This window comes from Phodopus roborovskii, unplaced genomic scaffold (assembly GCF_943737965.1).
Source record: "Phodopus roborovskii unplaced genomic scaffold, PHOROB, whole genome shotgun sequence".
Lineage (NCBI taxonomy): Eukaryota > Metazoa > Chordata > Mammalia > Rodentia > Cricetidae > Phodopus > Phodopus roborovskii.
The window spans coordinates 32590011-32613734 of NW_026126416.1; the positions used below are offsets into that span (position 1 = coordinate 32590011).

General features: G+C 42.6%; 1 protein-coding gene across 1 annotated transcript in view; it reads right to left on the bottom strand.

Moving 5' to 3' along the window:
* Stard9 (StAR related lipid transfer domain containing 9) overlaps nt 1–23724 on the bottom strand; it is a 94303-nt gene that overhangs the window by 70298 nt on the left and 281 nt on the right. The window contains exons 2-3 of the mRNA XM_051183618.1: nt 21546–21615; nt 19256–19372 (exon numbers count right to left, since the gene is read on the bottom strand). Of these exons, the coding sequence (XP_051039575.1) occupies nt 19256–19372; nt 21546–21615 (187 nt within the window). The remainder of the gene's footprint in view (nt 1–19255; nt 19373–21545; nt 21616–23724) is intronic.

Here is a 23724-nt window from a genome sequence, read left to right on the forward strand (position 1 = left end):
GGAGAGGAGAGGAAAGGAAAGGAAAGAGAAGGCTGAAGCCTGGTTCAGGCCAGTGAGTGAGCTTGTGTCTCATAAAGAGATTTCATATAGTCCTGACAACTTGTCAGATTCCCTTGCAAGAGAAATGGGGTTTAGATAATGCTGTGAGTAGCATCACATCTTGACTAGTCCTGCTTAGCTAGGCATATCGCTTGCCCATCTATTTAAACCTGAACCTCATGTCAAGACCCACAGGTCGTTTCAGGGGCTTGGGGGATGGGTGTCACTGAATCCCCTTGTTCCTCTTCCCAGTGTGGCCACATTGATTAAATCTCCCCTTTCTGCTTTTCCCCATTACATGTTTCTCTAATGACATATTGAGGACAGCTGGTGGAGCCCAGCTTATCAGGACTGCTGACTCCAACTCTGAGTAACACCTGCTTAGCCTCCTTCCTCGATGCCATCACTCCTTCATTCCACCTGCCCCTTCTCCACTGGCAATATTTCATAGAGAATTGCTTTCACATAACTTTTCATAGTAGGGTCTGCTACTGCAGAAACCACTCAGAAAACTGTCTGCCCACACCCACATTACAATAAAAAATGCTGTGTCGCTGTAGAAACAAGGATTTGGACACAGGTGACTCCAAATGACAGTCTCAGCTCTACAACTTCTCTGTCTGTCTATCTATTTGTGTGTCTGTCTACTTATCCATCCTTCCTTCCTTAGGTGTGTGTGCGCATTCACATCAAAGTTTACCTGTAGAGGTCAGAGCTGGTTGCAGGAGTGAGTTCTCTCATTCTACCATGGTTGTCCTGGGGACTGAACTCAGGTCATCAGGCTTGGTGGCAAGCACCTTTACCCACTGCACCACCTCACTCCCCTTCAGCTCTACAGTTTAAAGAGGTAGTTTTAAATAAAAGAAAGGTCATGTCAACCAGCCTTCCTATAATGTAGAGGACTAAAGCAATATATAGCTCAGTGGTACAGCTTCTGATTGCCATGCTTGGATCCCTTTGTTTGATCCTCAGTACAAAGGGGGGATGGAGGAAGTAATGGTTAGCTGTCACACCATTTTTTGATAACCAACTACATTTGGATATGACAGCATGTGTAAAGGTTTTTTTTGGTTTTTTGTTTTTGAGACAGGATCTTTCTATGTAGCCCTGGAACTATCTATGTAGACCAGCAGGCCTCCAACTCACCGAGATCTGCCTGCCTCTGCTTCTGCCTCTGTCTCCTGAGTGCTGGGGTTAAAGGTGGCTGAAAGCATTGCTTTCCTAGCCTTTACACTCTTTGTCCCTTCCTTCCCTTGTTCTCAAATGTAACTTTCCCTCTACCCATCGCTCTCGTGAGGATAGCAGTCCAGGAAGTTGGGTCCCTGCATCTAGGGATCCCTGGGTTCACCATCACATGAAACCCTAGACAAGCCCCTGGAGTACTACACAGAATACTCATTTAAGGCTGAGGCCCCAACATGACATCCACACGCAACACAGTGCACATAAATGAATGCATAACTATGGATTGAATCCAATATTCTCACAAAAAATGTGCAGAATAAAATTACATAAGGTAATTTCTGTAGTTTTCCTTCAAATCCTGCCTGAATCACTTTCCACATGTTTAATCTTCATTCAGAAGCATATCACCAAGTCAGTGTCTTACACAATGTACTGTTTTCAGTATGCTCATATGAGCTCCTTAACATTGCTTTTTATGGGTTTGGTCCAGCTGGGTTGTACTGGGAAGAAAAGTAGGACCAAGCTGCTTCACATTGTTTGAGCTGCAAATACTTATATAGAAGGAAATATGGGGATATGGCTCAGTGGTGCTCACCACACAAGGCAAATGTGAAAACTACAGTTTGGGTTCTCAGAACAAAAAGGCTGGGTGGGTGTAGTTAGCCCACCTGTAACCCTAGCAGGTAAAAGGTGAGGATAGGGAATCCCCAGCTAGACTAAGCAAAAAGTTGAATCTAGGTTCAGGGAGAGAGACTGCCTCAGTATGAAGGCAGAGAATGACTGAGGAAGACACTGGAGATCACACACGTGACAGTGAACCTCCATACATGCCTGCAGACCACATTTACACAAGCACTGGGGAAGGAAACCCAGCCTAGATGATTGTGCCTATGTGGGATAAGCTTTCCACCAATTATGCTGCTAGAGGCATATTTCCTGTTTTTAATCTTGTTTAGTCTGAAGGTCTCTCAAGGCCACTGTTAGCACTGGAGGTACAAGTGAAATGGTTTTATTATTTTAGTAAGGCCAGCTGAAGTCCATCTCACTTTTAGGTTTGGTTTAAAAGATTAAATGTGTGATATCTGAAGCATCTGCCTCAGATATTACATGACAGCACACCTTCCTGCCTAAAGCTACACTCCCTGCTCCAGTCCTAAAGCCTTTGCAGGAGGAGCAGGCTGCATGTCAGTCACAAGACCTCAAACCACACTGGCCTCAAGCCACTTCAGGCTTCAAGTCAATTCCAACTACACAAAACTAACTTGGGCTTTACAAATATTTCTGGAACAAAGGGAGGCTGAGGCAGGAAGATCTCAATTTGAGGCCAGCCTGGGCCACACAGGAGGGCCCTGTCTCCAAACAAAAAGGAAAGCATCACATTTACAAGTCTCCTGGATTTATTGTGGAGGACCTGCATTCCCCTCTGATTTGAAAGTGGACACCCTAGGGTACAGCACAGAAGAAAGGGAACCTACTTGGAAAAGGAGTGCCAGGAATGCTGGGTTATATTGGGAAGAAAGGGAGCACAATAAGCTAGTGGAGGCAGGAGGATGGTGAGGTGAAAGGCTGTCAGGTTACATAATGAGTTCCAGACCAGCCTTGGCCACACACTCTGACCCTGTCTCAAAACTAAGGAAAACAGCACAGTGACTAGGGGTTGTGCACAGACCCCAGTCACCTGTGGGAGCATCCCAGCTATACTTCAACACCTAGCCCCTGGGTCAAAAAGGAATATAGGGAATATTCTCATTTGCTATTATGAAGTATAAGTTATTGCCTGTATTTCACAGAATATTTAAGTCTGCTAAAGTACTCAGGTGTATGGAGTACGGTTTTTCCACCCGCCGCCACGCCAGCCACAAATAACACACAGAGGCTCTGTATTTGATACAATGCTGTTGGCCCGGTTACTTGTTTCTTATCGGCTAGCTCTGTCTTAATTATTAACCCATTTCTATGTATTTCCACTGGTCTTACCGAGAGCGGAGGAATGGCGGTTCTGTTCTCTCCAGGCTCTCCATCTTGACTCCTCCTATCTACTTCCTCTTTCCTCCTTGTCTCCTAGTCCCTCCTATCTTGCTTTCCTATTGGCCAACAGTGCTTTATTCATTAACCAGTATAAGAAACAATATATACAGAATGACATCTCCCATCACTCAGGTAATTTAGAATTATGATTGCATCCATAGACAAACACTTGCTCTGGCTACAGAACTAAAATTAGGTGGTGCTCTCCATTTCTTAGAAAGAGAGGAGTCACTAAGAAGGCCTGAAAATCACAATTCCTTCATTCATGACCTCTGGTCCTTTCTACACTACTATAAGACTTAACAGTTCAGTACCTTCTAATTGTCTAATTGTAATATCACACTTCAAATATTCGAAGGTAGCACAAAGTCAGGAGATGGGGAGCAAGTTCATACAGCACTTAATAGAATTTAGTATAAAATCAAGACTTTGGAGGCAGCAGGCCTGGATTTAAATCTAGGTTTCAGCCTTTAGTAGTGTGACCAGGGGCAAACTATCTCATCTGTAAATAGATATATTGCTAACTCACTTTCCAGGACTGCTGTGAAGAACAAAGACATAATAGAACTCAAATAGCCAGTTCAGTTACAACAGGGTAGGCCCTCAAAAGGCAATGGTTCAACCAAGGTTGGGGGAGGGGAGTACATACTTGTGATCGTAGCATGAGGATGGCAGAGGCAGGAACAAGTTTGAGGCCAGCCTGATCTACACAGCGAAAGTCTATCTCAAAACAACAACATCTTTTTAAGAATCCAGGTATGACGGCACAAGCCTATAATCTTAGCACTTAGAAGGCAGAAAGAGGCTGGAGGATCGATTCAACATCAGTCTTGTACTCCCCTGCTTCATAGTTGAAAAATACTGTCCACTATGCCTTTACCGCAGAAACAGCAGCAATTTCTATTGACATTTAAACAATGGAGCCAAGGGCTCTCCATGTAACCCATATATGATATACAGAGGCCAGCCTCAGCCAGATTCATATGAATACTTCTTGACATTGTTGGTACAATACTGATATGTGCAAAGTTCACATTAAAAAACCTGTACAACCGAGTTACAAGAAAATAAGTCTGTCACTCTCCTCTCTCTCTCTCTCTCTCTCTCCCTCTCTCTCTCACATACACACACACACATAACTCAAAGTATTTTAATTACATTGACAAGTTTGCATTGCGTTCACAGCTATCATTGGCCCCATGTGGCCCACAGGCTCCTGGTTGAAAAAGGGCAGAATGAAACTCAAGAGAGAACTCCCAAGTTAAATTTGTGAGTCACAAAATACTCTGTACAGTCACTGATCCTTTTGGAATCCAAGGAGCTGAGGTTAAATGTGTGTGTGTGTGTGTGTGTGTGTGTGTGTGTGTGTGTGTGTGTGTGTGTGTTTTATTTTCAAGTATTAGGCAAGAATGTCTCTCTCATTTTTGGAGAAGAATCTACAGATTTAGGTTCTCATCACAAACAGAGCAATCTTATGAATCAGATTTTTAAAATGTTTTTATTAGCAAATATTAACAATACACAATGTATTTCATTATGAAATTTTCATGTGGCTACATAATGTATTTCAATTATATTCACCCTGTTGATCTTTCTTGTCTTCTTCCCCTCACGTTAACCCCCCTTCCACTCTTTTTTCCTAACTAGCTCCCCTTCTATTTTCATGTCTTTCTCTTTGTGCGTTTTTCAAGGGTTTACTGGAACTCGCACTTTTACTGGTGGCTACACCACCAAAACAATGTCTCTCCCTCCCCTACCACTGTTAACTGCTTATAAATCCTCAAGTAAGGGTGGGGCCCCATGAGCCCCTCCCACAACACAATTCTGGTAGGCTCCATATAATACAGTTCCTGTGCAAGTAATCACAGCTGCTTATGAGTTTGCCATGTCATGTCTGGATGTGGGCATCCCACACTCCTCAGTTCATTCTCTAGCTCTTAAGACACCTTCTGCCCCATCTTCTATATGAACTAGATTTTTGATACCCAAAACAACTCTGTAGACCAGGCTGGCTTCAAACTGACAAGAGATCCACCCACCTCTGCCTTTCAAATGCCGGGATTAAAGGCATGCACTACTATACCTGGCTTGGTTAATACTGTGTTATTTTCCACACTGTGAGACTAAGGAAAACTGCTTAAGGCACAGAGTACTTGCCATGCAAGTTTGAGGACCACAGTTTGTATCCCCAACATCTCTGTCTAAATGAATAAATAATTAAGTAAATAAATAAATAAATACGATGGTAGGAGCCAGCTGGAGTGATGCACATCTTAATCCTAGCACTCAGGAGGCAGAGGCAGGTGGATCTCTGAGTTGGAGACCAGCCTGGTCTACAGAGAGAGTTTCAGGAGAGCCAGGGTTACACAGAGAAATCCTGTCTTGAAAAACCACGCGCGTGCACGCACACACACACACACAGAGAGAGAGAAGGAGGGGATAGAGATGAGCTAGAGATGGGGAGGGGAGGCTGGGCAAGTACAGTACCCCCAGCATTTGGGAAGCAGGGTGGGAGAATCCCTAGGGCAAGCCAGGTAGGTAGATTAGATATATGTGATGAACCCTGGGTTCAGAAGAGACCCAACCTCAATAAAACAAAGTGGAGAACATTGAGGAAAGTACCTGAGTCAACTTCAGGCCTACATGCACATGCAACACGCATATAGACACACACAGACAAGCACAAAAGCATGCCCACCTGGCTACATGTGCATACAAACATGTATACATGCATGCATCTCACACAAAATATACAAGCAAAAACCATAGTATTTATCACACTGTGATTATTCATCTCCTCTAAAAGAGAAGCATCAAATGTGATGCTGATTTAAGGGGAATGTTTGAGAAAAGAGTGTCAATCAAGCAAGAGCAAACAAAACAATGATAAAAACAAATTCTTCTTTCATTCCTGTAGATCTAAAAGGGCAATTTTTTTACTAGAAGTTGAGATTATTTAAATGTATATAAACTGAAAAAACTGAACCACTGTATTGTAAGCCTTAAAAATGGGAAGTTATGGCCAGACGGTGGTGGTGCACGCCTTTAATCCCAGCACTCGGGAGGCAGAAGCAGGCAGATCTCTGAGTTTGAGGCAAGCCTAGTCTACAGGGCTAGTTCCAGACCTAGTACCAGGGCAGGCTCCAAAGCTACACAGAGAAACCCTGTCTTGGTGGGGGGGGTAGAGGGGGTAGGAGAAGGAGAAGAAGAAAAAGAAAAAGAAGATCAGCTGTGCTGGCTCTCTAAACAGAAGACTGTTGAAATGGTGCTGATGGGGTACTTGACCAGATTTGCTTCACAAGTGTGAAGGGAGAAGATTTAGTACCTGGGAAGGCTGAGCAAGAGGCTTCCTCAAGGGAGGCTGAGTTTAGTCAGTCTGGACACAACAGTTTGCTGTGACTTTGTTTAAAAGACTACAGGAGACCACTTCCTGAACCTAAAGCCAGTAGCACACAGACACTGAGATCAACAATTAATAAATGGGACCTCCTAAAACTGAAAAGCTTCTGTAAGGTAAAGGACACAGTCAACAAGACAAAACAGCAGCCCACAGAATGGGAAAAGATATTCATCAACCTCACAAATATACACATTTTGTATATTTCCAAAATACACAAAGAACTCAAGAAGCTAGTCACCAAACACCAAACAATCCAATTAAAAAGTGGAGTACAGAACTAAATAGAGAATCTCAATAGAGGAATCCAAAATGGATGAAAGATACTTAAGAAAGTGCTCAACATCCTTAGTCATCAGGGAAATGTAAATCAAATCAAAACAACTCTGAGATACCATATTGCACCTGTCAGAATGGCAAAATCAAAAACACCAATTTATGCTGGAGAGGATGTGGAGAAAGGGGAACACTCCTCCACTGCTGGTGGGAGTGCAAACTTGTACAGCCACTTTGGATTAAAAGCATGTGCTACCACTGCCGGGCAACAAAATTATTTTTAAAAAAGAAATGATTCTACCACAGTCTAGTTTAGAATGTTTATTGGGGCTACTTACAGAACTATAGATGATTCAAAGGCAGCTGCATCATCTGAAAGCCCACCTAGCATGGAAGACTTAAGAAAGCTGTATTACTCCTCTGGTTACAGTGCTTACAGACACTCAGAATGGCCTAGCTTTTGACACAGCCATCTCCCTCACCCTCAAATAAATATATTTGCAATTTTCCTAGTTTGAATATTTTACATTATTCAATTTTATCTTTTGTTTACTCTGTATTATATTCTTTAACTTTATTTTGATTACATTTTAATATGACCTTGGAAAGATGAGAAATATGTTTGCGTTGTAGCCCATAAACCTATAGCATTAAGTATGTGTCAGTTGCCAGGTGTGATAGCTCAGACCTTTAATCCCAGCATTCTGGAGGCAGAGGCAGAGGCAGGTATTCCTCTATGAGTTCTAGGCCACCTTGGTCTACAACAAGAGTTTCAGGACAGCCAAGGCTCTGTTACAAAGAGAAACCCTGTATCAAAAAAAGTTTGTGTCAGCAAAAGATGTTCAGTCTTTTCTTTTTTCTGTATCAACCTTAATTTAGTGTTTGTCCCCTAATCCAAAAACATCAGAACCTTCATCAGGCATAGTGATAGTGTGCTGTGGTGTCTAGAAAATGGCTGAGTGTGATAAGGTGTAACGATTATCAGCTTGACATAGTTCAGAATCCCCTGGAAAGGAACTGTCAATTAAGAACTGTGTAGATTATGTTTGCCTGTGGATATGCCTATGAGTTGGGTTTAATTGAGTTGTCAAGACCCTTCCTGAATGTGAACGACAACATTTCATGGGCTGGTTCCTAGACTGAAAGGAAGAGAGCAAGCTAAACTGTGAGCCTTGCATGCATTCCTTCTTTCTCTGCTTTTAACTGTGGTTGTGGCTAGCTGCCTCTGCTCGTATTTCCTTAACCTCATGTGGTGACGGACTGCTTCCTAGAGTTGTGAACTAAAATAAACTTCCTCTCATAAGTTGATTTTTTTTGTTGTTTTGTTTGTTTTATATTGAGACAGGGTCTCAGTATGTAGCCTTGGGTGGCTTTAACTCACTGTATAGACCAGTTTGAACTCAACAGAGGTTTGCTTGTCTCTGTATCTCTAGTGCTAAGACTAAAGGGGTGTATCACCACACTCAGCCTAATTTGTTTTCAGTCAGGGTACTTTGTCACAGCGACTGGAGAAGACACTAACAAGGTAACTTTAAAGCCAGGCAGTGCTAGGGCTATAGCTTAGGGGCAGAGTCTTGCCTTGCACAGCATGAAGGTTAGGGGAGCTGAAGTCAGAAATTGTTTATTATGACACTTTTTGACAAGTTTTAAAATGTATGTTTTCCTGCTACTTGCTGCTTTTTGTGTATTGCGTTATTTTGGGACTGTAGTCTTCTTTCCCAGGATTTGAAGTCAGGAAAAGTATTTACAATACAGTAGCAATAGGAGAGAGGCTTTTTAAAATGCCCTTCTCCTATAATGAGAATGATAACAACCTTCTATGCCATCATAGAGCCTTCATCCAGTAACTGATGGAAACAGAAGTAGAGACCCACAGCTAAGCCCTGAGCCGAACTCCTGGAATCCAGTTGCAGAGAGGGGGGAGTGATGAGCAAAGGGGTCAAGACCAGGCTGGAAAAACCCACAGAAACAGCTGACCTGAACAAGGGGGAAGCTCATGGACCCCAGACTGACAGCATGGAAACCAGCATAGGATGGAAACAGGCTTCCTGCACGTGGGTGTTGGTCAGGAGGCCTGGTCAGGGGCCCCTGGTAATGGAACAGCATTTATACCTATTGTACGAATGGTTATTGGGAGCCCATTCCCCCACAAAGAGATCCTCTCTCAGCCTAGACACATGGGGTTGGGCCTAGGCCCTGTCCCAAATGATGTGACAGACTTTGAAGATTCCCTATGGAAGGCCTTACCCTTTCCAAGGAGAAGAAGAGAGATAGAATAGGGGTCAGTGGGGGGAATGAGAGAATGGGAGGGAGTGGGAACTGGGATTGATATATAAGATTGTTTCTAATTTAAATAAATTTTTTAAAAAAAGGCTACCTTTGGGGCCAGCTAGGTAGTTCAGTGTGAAAAGGCTCTTTCCACACCAGCCTAGCCACCTGAGTTCAATGCACAGAACCCACATAAGGGTAGAAGGAAAAAACTGACTCTGCAAAGTTGTCCTCTGACCTTCACACAAACTCAGTGGCATGCATATATAAATAAGAGAGAGAGAGTTTAGTTGTTATGTTTTTAAGAGGCTGCTTTCTACTCTTATTTGGATGATTTTCCAAATCACTTTCCACAAGGACTCAAAGCAGTCATTACCATCATTGAGTGTTTCTTCTTTAATCAAATGACAATCCCTTTAGAAGTCAGAACAAGCCCAAGTGTGAAGAGCAGGACGGGAGTCTAAGACCAATTCTCAGCGCTGTAGATCAAGTGAGACCTCAAGGGCAACTGTCTCAAAAACTGTCTATCAAGTATCCTCCCTCAAAGATAATCTCTTTCAGCCTGGATCTCCAGGGCCCCAGATGACACCAGGAACTCACTCCTATTACCCTTGACTCACTCAGGGAAAAACAAACAACCTCAAACTACTTTTCACATTTCAAAATAATTCTCCATTCTTCCCTGCCTATTTTTGTATAGGAATCTGGCACCAGTGGCAACCTCTAGTATCAGGGAACTCTGTCCTTCAGATGTTTCCATGAATCTAAAGACTAATCTTAGAGTTGCAGTTAAGTTTAGAGAAAGGGGGAAAACAAGTGAGACAAAGCCAAAAGAATGACCTTATTCCTTCCAAATCCAGCTTACTGAGCTGAGCAGCTGTGCTGCTGGCAGAAGGAACAAACTACAATGAAATAAATACTCATGCTTATCCCTCCCCCCTCTCAGGCTTGCAAAGCCTCATCCAATTGCTACACAAAAAGGCTTTTTCTTATAAACATCTCTCCCTTCCACTTCTGTCTCCATCATGAATGGAAAGAAACAACACTTGAGATGGAATGTACATAGCTCTGCAAATATTCATGAGAAAACGCTCTGACACCCACATGTGGCAAGTTCCTCTGGCACATGTATGAGCCAGGAAAAGGGGATTCCAAGAAACTCTGACATCTGAGTTTCTATAACCAAAGCAACTGGGCTGATGCCTCATAATGTGCACCAACATTCAAGGAGGTGAGACTGGGGGATGTAGCTCTGTGCAAAATTGTATGCCTGACACATAAGAAAAGTACTAGGATCAATTCTGAATGCAAAAAAAAAAAAAAAAAAAAAAAAAAAAAAAAAAGAAAGAAAGAAAGAAAGAAAGAAAGGAAGGAAGGAAGAAAGAAAAAAGAAAAAAATCAGAGTCCAGGGGCTGATTGGGTAAGAGTGCTTGCTTGCTTTTTAATTAAAATTTTATATTTTGTTATTTTTATGGGCATTTTGCCAACATGCATTCTACGCACAGTACTTTCAGATGCCAGAAGAGGTCACTGGATCCCCTGGAAGCAGAGTTACAGATAGTTATAAGCATCCATGTGTGTGCTAGAAATTGAACCTGGATCCTCTGGATGGAGCAACAAGTGCTCTTAACTGTTGAACCATCTCTCCATCCCTAGTGCTTACTACTCTTGCAAGTGACCCAAGTTCAGTTCCCAGCATTCACATTATGCTGCTCAAAACCACTTATTGACTCCAGCTCCAGGGGATCCAACATCCTCTTCAGGTCTCTACAGGCACTTGCCTTCATATAAACATATGCTCACATACAAGCACATGATTCACAATAAAAACAAAACCATCTTTTTAAAAAGATTATTAATTGAATGATTAATTTACTAGTCATTAAGTGACCCTTTAAGATATATGGCACTAGAGATACAGGAACAAAACTGTGAAGGATGCTGTGTGTGCAAGCCTGGACTCCGCTGTCACTCACTACTCAGAAGGTTTGATTGTTGATTCTATTGCTCAGTTGTGTAACCTTAAACTACCCAATCTCTCAGAGCCTACTGCTACCCCTAAAGTGGAGATACAACAACCCTGGAAAGTAATACAATTCTAACAGTGTCTGCCACTGAGTGAGCTCCCCGTTCCACTCTATTTTAGTTTCTTCTTTGTGTTTCCTGCTCCTGTTGTGCCTCCAAAGTACCTTTTCCATTTCTGTCACTTTCCCACCTTCTTTACTCTTTTCTCAAGCTTTCATTCACTCTCCAAGTTCAGGAGATTCCAAAGAAGTAAAAGAAGTGAAGGCCAGACTCCTTACTTTCTTAAAGCAGCAGATGACAGATCTCATCTTCATTTTGTTATAGAATGGGACTCCCAGACAGCAGTATCTAATCAAACCCTGGCACCATTAGAGAACCAGTAACAAGTGCTCAATATCCCTCCATATTACTGGATGGTCTAACAGCACACTACCAGCCATGCTAGGATCCTCCGTGGTACAGTTCAGGGTGCCTATCTACAACACAATAAGCAGCAGACATTTCCAGGCAACTTAAGGACAATTTTGGATTTGTAAAAGAAAAAAAAAGTGTGTGTGTGTGTGTGTGTGTGTGTGTGTGTGTGTGTGTGTGTCAGAGAGAGAGAGAGAGAGAGAGAGAGAGAGGAAGGAAGGAAGGGAGGGAGAGAGGGAGGGAGGGAGGGAGAGAGAGAGAGAGAGACTGACTTAATAACTGAATTTTTTCTAGGTCTTCATCTTTGAAGTAAGTTTTTTTAGGTTAGGAATATATATTACGCATTAGTTGGTAGAGTACTTGCCCAGCATGCATGAAGTCCTGGGTGTGATTCCCCATGTCTATATAAAAGCAGGCTTGGTGGTGCAGGCCTGTTATCCTGGCCCTCCAGAGGTAGAAGCACGAGGACCAGAAATTCAGGGTCATCTTAGTTACATAGCTGGTTCTAGGAACTGGTAAAGTCCTGAGTGAATGTATATTTTGACAAGCTCAACCATGACAAGGACCCCAATATCTCAGACCCATGGGAATGGCAAAGCCTTCATCTGTCCTAGTATGGATGTTAAAAATGACTGACCTTCAGCTGAAACTAGTGTATGCAGAAACTATTTATCACAGCTTCCTTCTCTTGGATGACTGCAGCCTGAAACTGCTTCCCTGTAGATATCTCCTACTCCTACTAAGTTTGGCTAAACCTGTCTCCTTGTTCAGTTGTATACAATATACAATAAACTACTTCTTCAATTCAGATGGATAAAATAAACTCAATAAGATTTCAGGCTGCTGCTGGTACAATTGTATCAGAATGCACGGCCCCACAATCCTAGCTTTTCTATAACCATGTCCGTCCTTTCTTCATTCCGTAGTTGCCCATTACAGTCAATCACAAAGGCATGCTCATTGAAGCCGAGGGATACATGAGATCCTGTCTCAAACTTTATAGGAAAGTAAAAGTAAAAAAATGTTTTGGGCTGGGGAGATGACTCAGTCAGTAAGGTGCCATGCAAGCAGGCAGACCTGAGTTCAGATCACCAGGACCCATGTAAAAAGCCCAGGAAGCAACATGTACCTGTAACAGCCTCCCACATGCCTCCCACTCCCTCCCACTCATCCTTCCACAGAGACAAGCAGATCCCTGAAGCTTATTGGCTAGCCAGCCTATCCACATCGATGAGCTTCAGGTTCAGGAAGAGACTATCTCAAAAAAAAAATAAAGGTGGAGAGCCAGTGAGATGCCCTAAAGACTGATGGCCTGAGTTCAATCCCTGGAACCCACATTAACGTGAAAGGACTGGACTCCACAAAGTTGTCCTGTGACCTCTATATTTATACTTACCTACACATGATAATAAATAAAATTAAAATAGTAAAGAACAAAATAAAGGTGGAAAATAATGGAAGAATGATTCAAAGCCAACCTTGGGCACATTCACTAGCACATACACCCAACGTATCTTGTATTAATTAATTAACTTTTTTTTGAGACAGGTCTCTGTGTTGCCCAAGTTATCCTGAGACTCCTGGCATTACTGGTATGCACAATGGCACCCAGAAACCAACTTAATACTCTGAAATTCTACTTAGCTACCACATATCAGAATTTAAAAATTCTCTGTTAAGTTATTCTTTATATTTTAGTGATACACAATTCTCTGTAAATTAATTTAAATGTTTTATTCTAATGGAAATGAAGATCAGCTAGTTTCCATGCACCACAGATTGTAAACTCACCATGTTCTGTACTTGGTATTATCACCAATCTTTGCATAGCTGGCTCAACATTCTGTCATGAAACAGTCAGGTCCAAATGCACATGAGGTGTACTGTACTAATGGCACTGCACTAATGGCCCTGTACTAATGTCCCTGTACTAATGTCCCTGCACTAATGGCCCTGCACTAATGGCCCTGCACTAATGGCACTGTACTAATGGCACTGCACTAATGGCCCTGTACTAATGGCACTGCACTAATGGCCCTGTACTAATGGCACTGTACTAATGGCACTGCACTAATGGCACTGCACTAATGGCACTGTACTAATGGCACTGCACTAATGGCACTGTACTAATGGCACTGTACTAATGGCACTGCACTAATGGCACTGTACTAATGGCACTGTACTAATGGCACTGCACTAATGGCCCTGTACTAATGGCACTGCACTAATGGCAGTTGTCCTTTTGGTTCCTGCAGTCCAGTGCTTTAATCACTGCTGGGCCTCAGACAGTGCCTATGTCCAGCTAAGCACAAGCTACACTATAGAAGAATTTCTGATGGCTGGATAAAAGCCAGCATTCCTCAGGAACTTGTGAAACAATTCTTGTTCAGTTCCATCCACCAAAAGGAGTTATTTCCCTTGCTTCTAACAGAAGAGACATAGACTCTTCATCGACATACGCCCATAGTTGCTTATCAAAACCTCTAGGCCTTTAGGAACCTTCGGTCCCTATTCACAAGCACAGTTCAAAGTCCCTATTGTAGCCTTCTGGCCCTTCTCACCTCCCCAGTTCCTTCTGCACTATGCTGCCCCCCCCCCCAGGCTGTTCCAGATACCACCACTTCCCCCAAGCTCCCTGTCTCCCTCAGTTGGCCCTTTTCTCTTGAAGATAGCCTTGGCCACATTGAGTTTGTTTCTTTTTCTTTCTTCTCTGGACTCTTCCAGATGCCTCTAGATGTTCTTTCTTATCCACAATAAAAACTTCCCCCCAAATCATGGAGCAGCCATTTTGGTGGTTTCTTTACTGTGTCCCTCGAATACAATCATGTTATGGAGAATGTGTGGTTCCCCTCCCTACCCTCTCCGGGTTTCTGACAGTCTCTGAGTAAAGTGATGGGATGAGATTATCTCTTTTCCTCTCCCTCCCCCCCTCAACCTCCCTCTCCCTTCCCAGTGTTTTCCTTCCACTCCCTCCTCTTGAAAGGCTTGCAGGGACATAATCTGTATTGTGTGGTGTTTGGTATTCAGTGTACTATGAAAACAAAACAAATCCAAAAAAAAAAAAAAAAAACCAGTGAGCAACCACAATCATTTTTACTACTGTAATTTTAGTTTTAGATTCAGTGTTTATAGAGAGAAAAATCTCCTCACCCACACAATTTTTAATATGGACAAGTTACAAATGTTTGTGTAATGTGTTTTAGCCAAATAACAAACTATTTTAAAGTGAAGATTCCCAGGAGAGTAGAAGCAATTGCTTTGCAAAGGGCAGGGCAGCTTTTTGTTCCTGAACATGATTTTTGTTGACTCAGGCCGACTTGCTACAAACAGCCACTGCCATCTTAGTGGGGAAAACTGAGATAGTTTCTCGTGGAAAATTTTACAAGCACACAATAGGGCAAATACAATGTGTGTGAGCAGAGAACTCCCACCCCAACAGTTGTTCACCACCAGTAGGAAGTTAGCAGAGTTTTCCAAGTGGTGCATGTTGGCCCCAGGAGGAATACCCAGCTTCAAAGAAAGGGTAGGAAAATAAGTGTGCACTTGCTTCTCATGTGCTATAAGAGGACTGTTGTTCATCATGTCAGGATCTGTGACTCACAGCACACAAAAACTCACTTATCTACCTACTATATGAGAAATTACATAAGTGCTTTAACAATTCCTTCATCATATGATAATTCTGAGATATACACTACCACAAAAATGGTAATAATACACACACACACACACACACACACACACACACACACACACACACCTAACAAAAATAGGACAGAGGTTAAGTAGCTTGTCCAAGGAAGACAGCAAATTAGTATCTGTGCCTTAATTCAAATCCGGGTCTAATTTCAGAGCAAAAACAGGTTATCATTAGTATAGATTCACACCAGGAATAACAGATCAATTTTGAAGATACATTTTGGCTGAAAACCCAAATATTTTTAAAAAAGTATAAATACAATTTTGGTCAAAAAAGATCTGCCTTAAAAATGGGAAGTTAGGGCCAGATGGTGGTGGCGCATGCCTTTATTCCCAACACTCAGGAGGTAGAGGCAGGCTGATCTCTGTGAGTTCGAGACCAGCTTGGTCTGCAGAGCTAGTTTCAGGACAGGCTCCAAAGCTACAAACCCTGTCTTGAAAAAGAAAAGAAAAAAAGAAAAAGAAAAAAGATGGGAAGTTAGGCCTGTGGAGTTGGCTCAGTAGGAAAGGTCTTTGGCCATCCCTCTCTGAAGACCTGAGTCTGATCCCTAGGACTCACACAGTGGAAGGAGAGTAAAGAGTCCTAACCTGTTCTCTGACCTTCTTACATGTGCTGTGGCACACACACACTATCTCCACAAATCCTAAGTGTAATTTTATTTTATTTTATTTATTTATTTTTTTTTTGGAGACACGGTTTCTCTGTATCTTTGATCTGCCTGCCTCTGCCTCCCGAGTGCTGGGATCAAAGGTGTGAGACTCCCGGCTCCTACGTGTAATTTTTAAAAATTAAAAAATAGAAAGCTAGTAATCGGGTCATAGAATAAAGGATTGTGGGATAAAAATAGATTTGTGACCATTTTATATTTCCTCTTTACTAGAGCTTCATTCTCTACTCTCCCACCACCCCGTAGTCACTCTCTTCCTCTTCCTCTCCTTCCTTCCCTTCCTTCCTCCCTCTCTCCTCTTTCTCTCTCCCTCTCCTTCTCTATTTCTCTCTCTCCCTCTCCTCTATTTCTCTCTCTCCCTCTCTCTCTCCGCCTTTATTTCTCTCTTTCTCTCTCCCTCTTCCTGCTGCTGCTGCTGCTGCTGCCTGGAACTCATCATGTAGACCATGACGACTTCAAACTCATAGGGCCTTGGCTTTTTTTCTCCTGGATGCTGGGATTAAAGGTGTGTACACCATCCCCAGCTCCGACTCTCGGTAATACCTTGTTACTTTTCCTTTTGCTATGATGAAATACCTTGATGAAAGCAACAGGACAGGGAAAGTTTATTTTGGCTCACAGTTCAGGCTAAAGTAAGTCTATTACAGAAAGGAATGAAAGACAGTAGATGTTGAGAGGGACTGGTTATACTGCATCCAGTCAGGAGGCAGGACATGGTGAACACTGGTGCAGGACCCAGCCCACAGAATGGTACCATTCTCAGTGAGAGGGTCTTCCTACCTTAACCTTAGGCAAGATAACCCTTACAGGCATCGCCTGGATAGTCTACCAGGTCATTCTAGAGCTCATCAAACTGACAACTGAAATTAATTATCATCACACATCTATCTGTGAATTACTAACATTAACATCTGTTTTTGTTATTGTTTTTGAGACAGGGTCTCAACTGTGTAGCCCTAGCTGGCCTGGAACTTGCTATATAGACTATACTGGCCTCTAATTCAGAGATCCACCTGCCTCTTCTTCCCAAGTGCTAGGATTAAAGGTATGCCTGGCCCTAGGTGACTTTTTTTTTTTTCTGACACAGGCTTTTTCTGTGTAGCTCTGGCTTTTCTGGAACTTGTCTGTAAACCAGACTGGACTTGAACTCAGAGATCTGCCTGCCTCTGCCTCCCAAGTGCCAGCATGTAGTGAGATAACCACCAGCACTTGGGATTAAGAGTGGGTGCCGCCACTGCCCAGCTCCTAGGTGACACTCTTGTTAACATAAACCAATAAACGGTGAAATCTTGTTAACATCTGTCTATGGATGGTGACACCTTGTTGACAGGTATTTCTGAATGCTAACATCTTATTAACTGTTATCAATGAATGGAGATACCTTACAATCTATGGATGGTGACATCTTGCTAAGAGCTTTCTATGAACGGTGACACCTTGTTAGCATCTACTTCATACATGCACACACCACAGACACAAGTATGCCAACCTCTTGGGTAGTGTGAAACACCTCTTAGAATGCTCATACTTTGTTATCTTTGGAAAGACCAGCATCTTCTATGCAGCTGTTTCTTTCCTGGATCTTTGAAGAACTCGGTGGAAGTGTCAGTGGAAATGTTACAAATACCAGAAGGCTGATGCCTTGCATGTATTGCATGTTAGAATTAAAATTAAAGAGCCATGGGTTTGGGGAGATGGCTCAGAGGTTAAGAATTCACACTGCTCTTGCAGAGGACTTGAGTTTGGTTCCCAGCATCTATGTTCTGTGGCTCACAACTGCCTGTAACTCCAGCTCCAGAGGCTCTGACACCCTGTTCTGGTCTCTAGAGGCACTCATGTGCACAAACCCATACTCTTCTGAGTATCACACACACACATATATAATTAAGAATAAAAATAAGATCTTATATATCATTCTGTAACTCTGGAAAAAGTAATTTATATTCACAGATTTTTCCCTCTCAAATTTAGAGTGAGACTATCACAAACTACCCTAACACTACCAGGTCGAGGAGAATTTTCTATGGTCTAGCAAGGCTTGCTGCCATTATGGTAATGGAAAGCATAACCTTCAGTGCTCAACTGATGCAATACAATGCTACTGCTTCCCAGAAACAAAGATGCCCTAAAGATGTACTGGCTAGACCTCTAGATGCCTTGACAACTTGATAAAAAGCTAAACATAACTACACAGCATAGGGAAGATGACCAGAAACACCTTCAGCCAGCAAAGCCTTGGAGCTCTTAACCCTTAGCCAGCAGGTCTTTGGTATTAACCTTCTACTCACTCTTGCAGCCTGGCAGACTAGCTGCCTATCCCATTCTCATTCTGTGTTGGAGCATAAGTACACATGTAAGATCCTAAGAAGAAATCAGCCTTTAGGATTCCTCAGTCCTGCTGTACACAATTCAAGACCATGTTTGAGGTGAGCCTTACTGACTGTGGTGGTCTGAAAGAAAGTGGCGCCCAAAGGGAGTGGCACTGTTAGGAGGTGTGGCCTTGTTGGAGGAAGTGTGTCACTGTGGGGGTGCTTTGAGGTCTTTTTTTTTTTTTTCAAGCTTCACTCAGTGTGACAGTTGACTTTCTGCTGCCTCTAAGTCAAGATGTAGGACTTTCAGCTCTAGCACCACACCTATCTGCCTGCATGCTGCCATGCTCCCCATCCTGATGTTAATGGACTGAACCTCTGAAACTGTAAGTGAGCTGCCTCAATTAAATGTTTCTATTTATAAGAGTTGCTATAATCATGGTGTCTCTTCACAGCAATAAAAAACCCTAAGGGCCTGGCCTATTACAATAGCAGAAGAATATGCACTAACCTACACACCGGAACCACACTGAGGCCCAAATTGGAAACGGACACTAGCCAGGCTCCCACACCTTCACCACGCAGTCTTTTTCCACCTCTTTGCAACATGTAAAAGAAAAACTGATACCACTCACTACATTTCTCAGATGAAAATATTATTAGTTTCCAACCAATATACCATAAAAAAGCAGTCATCACCCAAATTCCATGCTAATTTACCAGTTATAAGTATCCAGTTATAAAAACTAAGGAGACAATGCTATCATGGAAATAACTTTAAACATTCCATAATGTATTAGAGTGTTTTCTTCTTGAAAACAAGTTTTCATTAAGAAAGTTTAAAGGACCAATTAGAGTATTTCCAGTATGCAACTGCCCTAATGACCTTAAAAAAATAAATTTACATCAAACACTTGTAAATGGAAGAATGGAGGGGAAAATGACGTTACCACTTCCTGAGATGCGTATTGAGGGTCCTCCGGGTTGACTGACCAATAGCAGTAATCAAAGCCAAATGCCACAACCTTCTCCCGGGTGTCTCCAAAGTTCTCTGGTCGACTGCTCACCTGAAATTAAACACAGCACCAGTGTGTTCCCTGTCATGTCATTGGAATCTGGACAGTGGCTCTTGACTATGCTCTCTGATAATTACAGAGACCTGGACTAATACTATAATGTTTATGACAGCCACAAAATAAGAGAGGTAACATCTGGCTCCATCTCACTAGGAACAAATAAAGGCCCAGGAACTAAATTATGCCTATTACCAGAGCATGTGTCTGCATACACATACCTGAGCTATAGGACAGCTCAGGAGAGAAAGTCTCTTTTAATGGACATCATCAGCATCCATTTCTTCCCTAAGTGTTTCTGCACAGGATACTGACAGCATGAGGAGCACAGTCCCTGGGTCCAGTGTATATTTCATCCACCTGGAGCTTTCATTGAGATCCTTTAGGCATCTACCCTCATCAACTTGGAAATAGTATTAAATGGAACAACCGGGAATAATCCAATGGCTGAAGGCAAATGAGAACAGGGCTGAAACTTGGAACTGTGCTGAGCTCTGGGTACTGCAAAGAATGGCTAGTATTCTTCACAGACATGCCTAGTCAAATATTTAAATTTAAACATTGGCATTTGGGTAATAATGATCTCCCTATGAGAAAATGCCTCTTGCCAGGAGAAACTCTTTCATCCTCTCCAGAGAGAAGAAACTCAAGAATGGACACCTGGTGCACATCCCAAATTCCTAGTTCATGGGTGTAAAATGGCCAGGATACTACAAAATCACCACAGTCTGCAGGTATGCACAGCTTACAGAGGGATGCTCCTTGAGGATGTAGCACTAAGAGTGCCCAAATCAAGGTGAAGGGGAAAATATACCCCGAAAACACATTTTAGACAAGAAAAAAGTTTGAAAGGGGAAAGGCAACTCTGACATTAGCCATTCAAAAACTACAGAACTTGGATGTCATAATGAGTAAGAGCTTCTTGGTGGATAGCTGACCTTAGGGAAGTCAACAGCTAGGGAGGTGTGTAGAGGGCAAACGAAAGTTTGTTCTTGGGGGCTTGAGAGGTGGTTTAGAGGTTAAGAGCAATGGCTGCCTGTCCAGAGGACCTGGGCTTGGTTCCCAGCACCCAGATGGTAGCTCATAACTACCTGTAACTCTGGGCCTGGGGATCCGGTGCCCTCTTCCAGTCTCCTAGGGCACTAGGTATGTATGTAATAAATAGACATACATGTAAGCACAACACCCTTACATATAAAACAATAAATATATTTTTTAAAAGTTTGCTTTTAAAATTTTCTCTTGGGCAAACTATTCTCTAGACTCAAAATATGAGATCTTACAATGAAACAAGTGAAGTGACTAGCATAAGAGATAAGCAAGAGAAGGCAGGGAATAAACGGTCCTTGTTCCCCAGGACTCATTCTCTTTTAATGAGAGCTAATGACAAGAGGAGACAAATCACATCACAGAAGTAACAATCTAGATAGCCTTCACTCTGCCTCTGCTTCCTCAGTTCTTGGAAATGCTGGCTTTACATCACAAGCTAATGACAGCATTTGTCGTGTGGTCACCTCCCTGGCTTCTTTCCACAGCTCAAGGTCCACAAAAGAAGAACCTGTTCATCTTCCTAGTCAGGAAGGATGGAGGAAGTTGACTCTGGAGGGTGGGTTAAGAGGAAGGGAAGGAAGTTCCTTGTGTCTGTCCAATTGTGCTCCAAAGTTGTGCAAAATAAAATCTGCCACAAGATTTAGACTAGTGACCACTAACTTCCTTCTAGGTGTAAGACTGATGTCTGACATCTGGACCACATTATGTCCAAATACTAAAATTCCTAATAATGCCCTGGATAAAGTACTATCAGTTGAGAGGCTCAGGATGAAATTTAACTGGTGGCCAGGTGAATTACATAGACATATAAATTGCCCCTCACATGAGTGAGCTAATCATAACCCGTATTACACACCCTGGTTTTAGCTTCAAAGCAGCTACTATCAGTTTCCAAAACAGCTGCACTATTCTATTTAACAGCATGGGACTACAACACCCCATTTTCTGGACTCTAAGCATAATTCTTTTCTTGTTTATTTACTTTATGATTGGCTTAGGCTTTTCCCACAATCCTCTTACATCCACTGCTCACTAATATATTAAAAATATTCACCCCAGAGACCCTTTTAATGACAAAAATTCTTATCTAGAAAACAAAACACAACTTTAGGCTTACCTTTACATTCCTGATTTTTGCCACTTTGTCATCAACTTCCACAATAATTCTTCCCCCTTCTTTGATCTCCCTAAGAAATAAGAACAGAATTCAAATAAGAAACACTTTTTTTGTTTTGTTTTGTTTTGTTTTCTGAAGACAGTCTCAGGTAGTCCATGCCTCAAATTCACTCTCTAGGCAAGAATGACTTTGAATTTCAGTTCCTCCTGCCTCTTCTGCCCAAATGCTAGAATTACAGGCATGTGCCACCACATCTGGCACCCACTTACACACACACACACACACACACACACACACACACACGAAGGGAAAAAAAAAGATATTAGTTTTCTTACTTCTGTCCCTGTTCCAGTAAGTGGAATGCCTGTCTCCATAAACAGCTAAAAGCATATAAAACTCCCTCAAGGGCTAATTTCCTGATCACACACTTTGACTCCGGAATCACTAACCTTCACCTCCACTTATTTTGGTGATCTTCAATGTATAAAGCTTGGGCTAGATGGTTTTAAAGGTTCCCTCACAAGTACAGCATCAGTGCTTACAATTTATCTGAATGCTGGGACAGACTACATAATCAGCAGATTCCCCACAAATAAAACAGCATCAATGGACAGTAGATACCACCACCATATTTGCAGAATTCTGTGGAAATTGAAGAATGGTCTGGTCTGAATGTCTTAGCTGAGATCACACTGAGTTTTTACATAACTACCCCCCCATCAGTGATTGTGAATCTGAAGCCAGCTAAAAATCAGCTAACACCTGGAGATCAGGAAGCTTGACAATCTACCACTTACTCTCAAGCCTCTTCACTGGAGATAAAAGTAAACACGTTTCTGGTTGTTTTTCATTTTTGTTGGATGAGATATGTTATTCCCTGCAACAACTGCAAATAACACAGAAGTTTCAACATCATTTTCTTAATCTATTCCATGCTCTTTGAAATTCCTGGTTTCCAAGGAACTAAAAAGTTAAGAGTGGTCAATGCTGCTATCCTAAGAACCCTAAAAAATAGTTGGGAAAGAACGAGATCTACCAGCAGCTACCTCCTCCTGGACAGCAGCTACTCCCAGGAAGCCCCCAACCCTGAGCCACCACATGAAGTTATGCAAAGTGAGATATTTACAAACTAACAGTCCTGTAGTCCAGACAGGCCTCCAACCACAGAGATATCTGCCTGCCTCTGACTCCCGAGTACTGAGATTAAAAAGCGTGTGCCACCACCACTGGCATGAGTACACTCTTTTTACCTGTTCCTCCTATCTCACAGTTCTTATTCTGTCAAAACTTTTCAAAGCAAATGGTCTCTACAAGGACAAACTTAGCCCTCATAGTACTATTTCTGTCATAGGAGACAATGCCTTTCTTGACCTCTATCTCCATTTACCATCGTGCGCACTGGGCATTTAAGTTTTCTTTTCTACAAAAAATTCCAATACATGTCATCTGGTCTAGAACCACACTCTTGCCAATTTTATCACTTATCACTCACTTGCTTCATTCCAAGCACATGTTCAAGGCTTCCGTCTATATCCAAACATCCTAAATTCACGATCCCTTCCTGTTCTTACTTTACAGATCATTCAGAACAGTTCAGACATCAACTCTCGTACAAAGCCTTCTCTGACTTCCCAGGTGAGTGGAAGAGGCTGAAATACGCAGCTCCACACTGGATGCCTCAAGGGTTGAGAGGCTCATGCACAACAAACTAGCACTGAGGAGTAACTTCCCCTTCCCCCATGCCACAGTTGTTCTTAAATCATGTCAGCTGTTGAACACAAACTGAAACCACAGTCTCTCTGGGCCTCAATTTCCCTCCCATATCCTGACAATTCTTTTCCCATGTTCCCACAGTGGAATCCCACGTGTATTTAGGAGAACACACCCTCCAGTCCTCACCCGGTTACTCCTGCGACACCGCGAGGAGTGGAGACTGCCCATCCCTTTGTACCTTCCCACGTCAGGGTGCATGAGAAGGGCCCTACTAAGTGCACCAAGACCTGAGCCAGGGTCCCTAGAAACTCTTGTTGGCAAGATGCCAGGGACGTGCACACAGGTCAGCGACCCCTGAAGTCTGCTAGGATGCGAGGCGAAAGCTCAACTTGAAACCCTGTCCCTCCGGGCCTTCATGGCTTCTGGACCCTGAGCCCTCGGGGCACTTTGAGTCTGTTTTTCCTCC